Below are 10,874 nucleotides of genomic sequence, written 5' to 3'. Positions count from 1 at the left end.
TGTACCAGTGTACATCCTCTGGTCTAGCCAGACTTGCAAGGTCGAATTCTAGTCATGGTAGTGGGAGCGGGGAGGAAACATTTAGGAACTAGAGGAAAGTTGTAAATTCTTTGCTCTTTTTAGTGATCATTTCTCTCATCAGTTATAGATTGTGGAATTGTCCTCAAGCTCACACAATTTTGGCTTTCCATTTCTTTTATTCTATTACACTGCTTTTTGCCATGTTGTCTAATTTTATTATCCTATGTATTTTCTGGAATTCTATTTGGTTTAGGGTTTCTAGTTTTTCTATTTTTTCCATTGTTCTCTAGAACATCTCCTATATCTTTTGAATGTACCTAAATATCACTTTGGAATTTCACTTCTGGTAATTCCAGGGCTTTTTCTTCAGTTTATTCCTTTGGACTTGTGTGTTTTTTTGGTTGTTTTTGCTTGTTTTCTGTGTGTGTGTGTGTGTGTGTGTGTGTGTACTATGATTGGCTACTGTTTTCTTGGCATTGTGGTGCAACAGTTAATGTTGGGAGGACTGCTGCGTGATGTGGGAGTAGTTGCCTTTATCTTACCAGGGCACAGAGTTGGCCAGGGGCCTCCTTGCCAGGGCATACAGATATCCAGGGACTTCCTTGCTGTGGTTTGGGGACAACCAGGGCCACCTTTTTCCAGGCACATAGCTAGCTGGGGTATGGGGCTACCTGGAGCATTCTTATTTGGGATACAGGGTCAGCCTAGGGGGTCCTTGTCAGAGATTAGGCCCAGTTTTATATTTTCTTCCTAGGGTGCAAGGCTGTTTATGGCCTTCCCTTTCAGGACACAGAGACAAACAGGGCCTTCTTTGCCAATATGTGGAAACTCCTGAAGGTATCCTTACTGGGGCCTGGGAATGGCCAGGGCCATCCATACTGGGATGCAGGGCCATCCTGGGCCTTCCATGCCTGGACATCAAAATAGTTTGGACTTTCCTTTTCAAAACATTATTATTACTCTATTATATAACATTTCAGTGCATTTGGAAGGGATCTTTTAATTTGTTATGCATAGGAAGGTATTCTATGTCCTATGTACTAAGACAAACATTGACCGACTGACCTGAGATATGAACTGTACCTTTGTCCCAACTTAACATACAAACTTAACTTGAAAGACTGATTCAGAAACAGAACTTGTATGTAATCTAGGGATTGCCTGTAATAAATTGATTCTGTGCTAACATTTTTATTTGGACAAGCTGTAAAACTCATATGTTTGGGGGACTACAAAGGCTAACAGGATTTTTATTTCTCAATAGTTTCTTAATACTTGCTTTCACAGCCAGAGGCGGTTTTTCTTTCCATGCATTTTACAGTTTGACAACTTTCTAAATGCAAATGAGCCATTTTTGTTTTCCAGAAATGAGAATTAAATGAAAACAAATGTTTCTGCCTATCTTTGAATCGTAACACCTTCTAGCAGACATTCTTATGTAAGTTTTGTCTGTTGTTGGTTTTCTGCCTTTGAACTGGCATTTTCATTGCTTCTACATAGGCACACATATCCACTTCCAGAGAACAGAGATAGTAAGTAGAAATAGGAAAATATTGTATTTAAGTACCTTTTATCTTTCAAAATAACATCAATTATGTGTCCATTTAGCTCATGCTGAATGTGAACTGACTGTTGTGAGTTTAATCATTCAGCACTGTTTTTTATTAATATATCTTTACCCTTCAAACAATGACAAATGACAAGATTTATAGATTGTAAATTTTCCATGGAAAAAATGAGCTACCTTTGTGAAAATAATGCAGAAATATTACATAAGTCTACTTTTATTTTATATTTCTAGTCTTACTCAACTTTTGGTCAGAGTGACTGGAAACTTCAATAGTGCCTTAATAAGGAGGATAAATGGAAAGAAAACTGTCGGAAAGTTATCATTTACCATCAACTTCAATTTCATTTCACTTTTTGGTCATTTCAGAAGGGTTTATTTTCAAATCAAACTAAGTTCTATGAAAATAAAATCATATTATTTTACTGTCTAATGCCATCTAAGACTATTTAATACATATTTATAGGAGAGGGAGAGGAAATATATTTGAAAATTTTGTAATGTTTACAATATTCTTACTAATTAATAAGATGAAAATTTTCCATAAATGTAGTGATAATTTGTGAAAAGCTGCCCACAACCTGTTAAAGACTATACCCTTGTTATAGGTGGCCCCAGAAGAATTTAAGACCAGCATTGGCCGTGTAAATGCATGTTTGAAAAAGGCTCTTCCAATCAATGTGAAATGGCTGCTGTGTGGTTGTCTCTGCTGCTGTTGCACACTGGGTTGCAGCCTGTGGCCGGTAATTTGTCTCAACAAAAGAGTAAGTAAACAGTTTTTCATATAATAATGCTAAGAGATAACATTTAGAACTTAGGATGTACCAAGAACTGTTTCCAACTTCTTAATATAATTTATTTAATTCTCATAACAATATTATCCTCAGAGATAAGGAATCTCAGGGACAGAAAGATTAAATTTTTTATTCAACACTTTATCATATAATATGAGAGGGTACCCAAAAAAACGCAATTTTATTTTCTTGCTAAGCTATGTACTGAAATTTTTTTACAAAACAACCTTAGCACCTGCAAAGTACTTTCCGTTGCACTTAATACATTTGTCAAATCTGCGATTCCATTCTTAGAAACATTTTTCAAACTCATCTCTTTGGATAGCTGGCAGCACCTCCCTTATTTTTTTCATCACCTCTTCTATGTCATCAAATCACTGTCCTTTCATGTCCCTCTTCATTCCCAGAAACAAAAAGAAGTCACACGGAGCAAGGTCAGGTAAGTAAGGCAAGAGAGGCATGCTGTTTTCTTGCCCAAAACTGAGATGGCTGCGTGAACAGATGCATTGTCATGGTGGCAAAACCAGTCCCCCATCTGCCACAAAGCAGGTCCTTTTTTTGTACACTGTTACACAATATTTTTAGAACCGCCAAATAGAAAGCTTGATTAAGCCAGACCTAGTGGAATGTACTCCAAATGCACTCTCTCTCACACATCAAAAAAACAAATGAGCATTGTCTTGATCCTTGATTTCACTTGATGAGTTTTTGCGGGGTGAGATAATGATCACGTCTCCCAGTAGCAGTATGGATATTTCCTTTGGGGATCATAAGAATAGCACCATGTCTCTTCATTAGTAATAACCTTGGGGAAAAGTCTTGTTGTTTCAGAGCTGATCTTTCAAAGCACAGTATGTTTCCAGTCAACGCTTTTTTCCTGGTCACACCAGAACCCAAGGTAAAAATTTCACAGCCACCCTTCTCATTCCCAAATCTTCGCTGAACTATGCTCCAAGATTGTTGAGATAACTTCCCCAAGTCTTTGAAGGTTCGTCATCGGTCTTTGAGCACAAGTGCATGAATTTTGTTGACATTTTCATCCATTCGGGAAGTTGATGGACGTCTAGAACGAGGTTCTTCATCAATTGACATTTCACGTTTTGAAACGAGAAAACCATGCATGCACTTGAGTTTTTCCCATAGCACTGCCCTTGTAAGTTGTGTGAAACATCACAACAGCTTCTGCAGCAATTTTTCCTGAGCAAGAAACAAAATTTCATGGCCACACACTGTTCTCTTAAGCCATCACAAAAAAACAAGATTCTAGTGAAACTGCTTTTACAAAAAAATTCACTGTGACCAGAGAGAACCTTCCCAGACTACGCCCCTGTGTGCACTAACTCAGAGCAAGTTGCTCAATGCTCGCCTAGCAGGAAAAATACCCTTTACCCACTAGTTCTTTCCTCTATTTCCTTTTAATTTCCTCTTGTCCCATTATCATGTTCAGCCTTCATTTGGGTTTTGGTATTCCATTTCGGCTACATTTCCCTTGATCAAATCTGACCAGGCATCCTGTGCACTCCTCACCATTGATTTTAGATCGCTTCTGGTTCCCTTGTCCCTGGGTTTGTCAGCACCCCACTTTCTTTCCCCCTGCTTCCCCCTCTCCCGTGTGCCCCCGGAACTATCGGTTCTGTTGTTTTCTCTTCCATATTGTTTGCCCCACCTATCTTATCTAGATAGACATGTAAAGACAACAATAAGCAAAAAAAGCAAAACAAAACACCAAAAGAATAACAACATCAACAAATAAAAACCTATAAATAATTCCAGGTCTGTTTGTTGACCTTTATGAGGGTTTTCCAGTAGAGTCTGATGGAATGCCATGCCCTAGCTCCAGTCTATTTTGGGTATTCCTTGAGGACTTCATTGCTTTGCTCCCCTTGCTGCTCTATTGCACACCCTTAGTGTTTTGCCCTGGTGTGGTGGGTCAGATCAGGCACAATTCCTGCATTGTGTCTCCAGTGTTGTCCCCCATAGTGCTATGGGTCAGTGAAGGATATCGCATCTCCTGGTGGGGCCGGCCCTATGGTCCTCTCTGTGCATTGGCCACTCTCAGTAAGAATATCATCCTCAAGGCTTGGTAAGCCAGGATCTGTTCCACTCTCTCCCCTTCCCTCTTCATTTGCTCCTGTGTGCTCTGATCAGACATGTCCCTCTCCCTGAGCTGTAGCTTCAGTGCTGTCCTCTGCAGTGCATTTTTCAAAGGGGGGGAGGGCACGTAGCTAGGATTGGGGCTGATCTTGTAGACCTCTCTATTGGTTTGCGGCTTCATGCCAGTATGTTGCATTCACATCTTGGCACCACAGGTTGAAGTCTGGTCCCTCTCTCCCTCTCCTGTGGAGATATAAACAATACCCTCCCCTTGGGTAGTATAGTACCCTGTTCCCCTGCTACCAGTGTCTTTTTGTTTTTTCTTTCTTTTCCCCTCCTTTTTAGTTGGCTGCCATATGTATCCCTGGATTGTTTCTGGCTCCTGCCATAGTATCTGAACCTCACCCCAGGAAAGTATGCATATAGTAGCTTTTGCCCTATGCCCCTTTTGCTTTTTAAGCTTACCTCAGTGGACTTCTGTTGTACTTGTCCTTTGTGCTTGGCTTACTTCCCTTAGAATAATTTCCTCCAATTCTTACCATGCAGCGATGTGCTTCATGCGTTCATCACTGCATTTTAGGGATGTGAAGTACTCGATTATATGTATGTACCACAGTTTTTTAATCATTCATCCGTTCATGGAAATTTGGGTTGTTTTCAACTCCTTGCGGTTGTGAACTCCTCCTGATGAACATTGGAGCACAGATGTCTGGCTGTGGTTTGTGGTTTGTTTCTTGTCTCTTCTGGGTATATGCCCAGAAGGCAGATTGCTGGTTCATGTGGTAGCTTGATTTCCATCTGTTTTAGATCACCAAATCGATTTCCATAATGGCTGTAAATACCTACAGGTCCACCAGCAGTGGACCAGAATTCCGATCTCCCCACAGCCCCTACAACATTTGTTACTTTCTGATTTTTTGAATTGGGCTATCTTTCAAGGTGTTAGGTGATATCTCATAGTTGCTTTAATTTGCATTTCTCTTATGGCTAATGATCAGGAACATTTTCTCAGATGTTTATTGGCCATTCGGATTTCTACCCTTGTGAAATTTCTATTCAGGTCATTTGCCCACATCCTCCGTGGGCAGTTATTTTGTTTTTGTTTTTTTAATTGTAAGCTTGCAAAGTATTGTAGATTTTAGTAATAAGGCCTTTGTCTAATGTGTCATTGCTAAAGATGTTTTCCCAGTCTGTGGGCTCTTATTGCTCTCTTGGTGAATTCTTTCGATGTACACAGGTGTTTTATCTTCAGTATATCCCACTTGTCAATTTGTGCCTCAACTGTGCCTGTGTCCTTCCCTATTTCCGATAGCCTATGTATTCCTTGCACCAAAGTTCTCCTGTTTGTCCCAATTCCCTCACTGATGGCCCTAATAGTTTGTAGAAGGAGGGTGGGGTTGAAAGGGGGAACCGATTATAAGGTTCTACAAGCATGGGATAGTTTTCCAATTATTGAGGTCACTCTTGGTTTATGGTAATAGTGTTTTGTAGTTTTCCTTGTACAAACCTTTTGTTTTTTCAGTGCAGTATATCCTTAGATATTTGGGTTTGTGCTTGGCTATTGTGAAGGGTACTACCTTTTTGATCCCCTCTTCCATGGTCTTGTCTGATGTGTGTAGCCTTTCGATAGACTTTTGTTTGTTGATCTTGTATCCTCTGTCACTCTTCCAGATTGCTCTATTGCTTCCAGCATTCCCTTTGTGGAGTTTTTGGGATTTTCCATATATAAAATCATATCATCTGCGAATAATGATAATTTCACCTCTTCCTACCATAGACAAATAACTTTGATGTCATTTCTTTGCCTTATGTTGTTAGCTAGGACCTCCAGAACAATGTTATATAAAAGTGGGGACAAAGGGCAATCTTGTCTGGCCCCCTATTCAGTGGGATTGTTTTCATCTTCTCTCCATTGACTACCATGCTAGCTGTTGGTTTTTCATATATAGCTCATATTATATTGGGGAATTTCCCTTCCATTCTTATCTTCTTGAGTGTCTTAAACAGGAATGGGTATTGGATGTTGTAGAATGCTTTTTCTGCATCTATCGATATTATCATGTGGTTCTTATAATTTTTCATGTCAATGTGGCGAATAATACTAATGGTCTTTCATATGTTGAACCATCACTGGTATGAATCCCACGTGGTCGTGGTAAATTATTAGTTTTACAGTTACACTAGCTTCATAGAAAGAGTTTGCTATCTTTTTCTATGTTCTTGACAAGTTTCTGTTGGATTGGTGTCAATTCTTCCCTGAATACTTGGTGAAATTCTCCTGTGAAGCCAGCCATCTGGCCCAGCGGATTTTTTTGTTGGTAATCCCATGATAAACTTATATGTTTCTTCTATTGCTGTGGGTCTTTTGAGATTTTTTTATGTCCATCAGGGACAGTCTAGGGAAGGATTATTTTTCCAATTATTTGTACTTGTCTTCCAAGTCGTTGAATTCATTGGAGTGCAGACCTTTACAGTACTGTATAATTATCCTTTTGATTTCATTAGGGTTCATTGTAATGTTCCCTGTTTCATCCCTCATCTTTGCTATTGAAATTTGTTCCTTCCTTTCTTTGGTTAGGTTTGCCAGCGGTCTATCAATTCTGTTAATCCTTTCAAAGACCCAACTTTTAGCTACATTCATTTTTTCCATACTTTTCTTGTTTTCATCTTTTGGAACGTTTGGTTGACGAATTTCACAGGTCTCTCATTGGACTTGTATGTATTTATTATGCTCACTGGTTTTTGGTCTACTGTTCCCTTGATCATTAAATAGTGCCCCTCCTTGTCTCTTGTTATGTTTGCGCCCTGAGATCTCTTTTGCCCGAGATTAGGACTGCAACCTCTGCTGTTTCTGAATTGCCATTTACTTGATATATGTTTCTCCAGCCTCTGATTCTCAGCCTATTTTTGTGTGTAATCTTGATATGTGTCTCCTGTAGGCAGCAGATCGACGGGTTATGTTTTCTATGCCAGTCTGCTAGCCTCTGACTTTTAGTGCCTGAGTTCAGTCCACTGACATTCAGAGTCATTACATCCATCTGTGGACTCTCTGATGTTATCTTGTACCTTTTGTGTTGGGTGTTTTCCTACCCCCCTTTCTTATCAGTGCACTGTGCTTGTGTGAGTGTGTGTTATTCATTCTTACCTTCTTCTCCTTGTTGAGCCAATGCTATGTTGTGCCCTTTTTTCTCTATGTTGACCTCTGTGTGTAGTTGTTTTAAGTGGCAGTCTCTTATTTGTGCTCGGTGAGTATTGTTTTTCTGCCCATACTGAGTTGGCAAGGATCTTTTGTAGGGCTGGGTTTCTTTTAACATATTCATTGAGTTTTTCCTTGTTCGGGAAGACTCTTACTTCTCCATCTATCTTAATGGATAATATACCCTGTTTCCCCTAAAATAAGACAGTGTCTTATATTAATTTTTGCTCCCAATGATGCGCTAGGTCTTATTTTCAGGTGATGTTTTATTTTTTCCATGAAGAAAAATACGGTACACATTTATTGTTTATTATTTTATTAAAAGAGACCTCGCACTTCCTGTCTTCTCTGGCTGCGCTGCAGCCAACAGTGAGTTGTGCGGCAACACCCACCGCTACGGTAGAGCCCAGGGTTTCGGTAGCTTTGGGGGGGGCTTATTTTCGGGGAGGTCTTATTTTCAGGGCTGCCTTATATTTCAGCGAGAGGCAAAACTGTAAGTAGGTCTTATTTTCAGGAGATTCTTACTTTCGGGGTAACAGGGTAGCTGGATAGAATACTCTTAGGTTTGTGTTATTTTCCTTCAATTTTTGGAATATGTTACTCTACTCTCTCCTCATCTTCATAGTGTCCACTGATAGGTCTGAGCATATTCTTATTTGGGTGCTTTTATAAGTGACTGTATTTTTCCTCATCTGCTCTTATGATTTTCTACTTTTCCTTAAAGTTGGATAGTTTAACTATTATATGCCTTGGTGACTTCTTGGGATTTAGTCTAGCTGGTGTTCTTTCAGCCTCCTGAATGGTTGTCTGGTTTTCATTCATTAAGATGGGGAAGTTTTCCTCTAAGAATTCCCTTCCTATTTTTGCCATTGACTTTTTCTTTGTGTCTTGTTCCTGTAATCCATTTATTCTGTTGTTATTCCTCTTCATAGTATCAGACATGGATCTCGGGTTTTCTTCAGCTTCTCTGATTATCTCAACTTTCTTTCCTATTTCTTGAAGTCTGCCTGGATATTCTCTCGGACACTTGGGCGATTCTCTGCCTCCTCCTATCTGTTGGAGACATCTATGAATTTCTAGTGGCTTTTGTTATCTCGTCCCTTAGGTTTTGTATTTCCTTTTGGTCCTTGGCCTTTATCACCTCTATCATTTCATCCTTTTCCTGTATTGCTTCCCTAATATCCTGTATGACTCTAAGCAGCATTCAGAAGATTTCTTTCTGTGGCAGTGCAATGTCTGCCTCTTCTATGACTGCCATTTGGTCCCAGTCATCCTCTGACATAGCATTTTGTTTTTCTTGTTTTTTGTTGAGGCTATTGAGGCCTCATGTCATTTTGGAGAACTTGGTGCCATTTTCCTGGGAGTCAGAGAGCCCTGGGCTCTCTCTTTGCAAGGTTGGAATTAATGCTTTTACAGGCTGCCTATAACCAACTTCCATGAGGGTTTCCGTTTCTCCTGTGTCCCACTAGGGGTTTCCTATCACCCTATCCTATCGGAAATCTGTTGTTTGGATGGCAGCTTGGATGGAGGGCAGATTCGATGACCCTCTCAGTTGTCAGGCTCTGACATCAGCCTGTGTTGCACTGCAGCAACCTTCAAGCCTCTGTTTGGGTCATTTGCAGCTGTGCAGGCCATGTTCTGTTGGAAAGTGAAGGTTCAGGCAGGAGAGCACACAGAGCTGGGGTTGGGATGGGGTGAGGTTGGGGCTCTTCTGCTCCCAGCTAGAAGCACTGCAGGCAGGAAATAAGGCCCATCCACATCTGTTAGAGGGCCGGCAAATGCCAGGCATGGAAAGGAAAAGGTAGGAAAGAATGTGCCAATCTCAGAGGAGGAATCCGCCAACAGGCAGCAGGAGGGCTCCATGAGCTTGGGATATCAAACTGCAGCTGCCCGATCCTCTGCTGGTCGGCTAGTGCTTGGGATGATGTGGCCGGCAGAGGTGCAGCAGTCCACAGCAGTGCCATGGCTGGAACCAGACCAGTGCCTGTGGGTGCAGGTGATGGGTTGGGAGGCAGCTCCTGGTTCAGGGAAGCACTCTGAACTGTCACGAGAATTAACCAACAGGCTCAGCCCTGCAGCCAGCCAAGTTACACCAGTCCTCAGCAGTGCAGTACCTGGTGATGGACCAGTTCTGTGGTTGCAGGAGTTGGGGTGGGAGTCAGCTTCTGGTTCAGGGAAGCACCTGAACTGTGGCAGAAATTAACCGACAACCTCAAAACCCCTACTCAGCCCCCAGATCTCCCCAATTACCGATCTCCACAAAGCTCCCAGTGTGAACTGCCTACTTGGTTGCTGTCTTGTCTAGAAGTCTATATCTTCACTTCTAAGGAGCATCATGGCGGTACTTCTTCCAAGACAAATTTGGTCGTTCTTGTGGTAGTCCGTTATATATTTAATGTTCATTGTCATCACTATAATTCAAAGATATCACTTATTCTGTATGTCTTTTTTGCAGCTTTTGCATGTACATGAGGTGATTGAAAATACCGTGGCTTGAGTGAAGAGCACCTTGGTCCTAAAAGTGGCATCTTTGTTTTTTTAATACTTTAACGAGATATTTTGTGGCAATTTGTCCAATGCAATACATCGTTTGATTCCCTGACTAATGCCTCCATGGGCATTTACTGTGAGTCCAAAGAAAATGAAAGCCTTAAGAACTTCAATCTTTTTTCTATTTCATGATGCTGTTTATTGATAGTTTTGAGGATTTTTATCTTCTCCATGTTGAAGTGTAATCCGTATTGAAGGCTATAGTTTTTGATCTTCATCAATAAGTGCTTCAAATCGTCTTCACCTTCAGCAAGCAAGATTGTGTAATATGAATATCACCTTGTTCATGAGTCTTCCTCCAATCTTTTCAAAAAATATCATTTTATTTGGGAGCTCTTACAGTTCTTTTCACAATCCATACATACAGCCATTGGGTCAAGCACTTTTGTATATATATATTGCCATCATGATTTTCGATACATTTTCTGTCTACTTGCCCCTGGTATCAGCTCCTCATTTTCTCCACCCTCTCCCACTTTCCCTCCCTCATGAACCCACGATAATTTATAAATTATAATTTTTTTCATGTCTTACACTGGCCGCTGTCTCTCTTCACCCACTTTTCTGTTGTTTGTCGCCCTGGTGGGGAGAGGGTTATATGTCAATCATTGTGATCAGTTCCCCCTTTCTCTGATCTTAATCCCATGTCATT

The 10,874-nt window shown here is 40.7% G+C and overlaps 1 protein-coding gene across 6 annotated transcripts in view; it reads left to right on the top strand.

Annotated features, from left to right (window-relative positions):
* Positions 1-10,874, top strand: part of CHIC1 (cysteine rich hydrophobic domain 1) — a 100,537-nt gene that overhangs the window by 50,933 nt on the left and 38,730 nt on the right. For 5 of the 6 annotated variants that reach the window (XR_006680057.1, XM_045290231.1, XM_045290227.1 and 2 more), the window contains exon 3: positions 2,197-2,352. Coding sequence is in view for 5 of the 6 variants with exons in the window: in XM_045290231.1 (XP_045146166.1) it covers positions 2,197-2,352 (156 nt within the window). In the remaining variant the exon portion in view is untranslated. Of the gene's footprint in view, positions 1-2,196; positions 2,353-2,789; positions 2,822-3,199; positions 3,281-10,874 lie in introns of all 6 variants that reach the window. The other variant, XM_045290230.1, reaches the window with a different exon arrangement.

The sequence above is a fragment of the Echinops telfairi genome, unplaced genomic scaffold (assembly GCF_000313985.2).
Source record: "Echinops telfairi isolate 266 unplaced genomic scaffold, ASM31398v2 ScPeMD7_34;HRSCAF=130, whole genome shotgun sequence".
NCBI lineage: Eukaryota > Metazoa > Chordata > Mammalia > Afrosoricida > Tenrecidae > Echinops > Echinops telfairi.
This window is presented reverse-complemented; position numbering and strand designations above follow the sequence as displayed.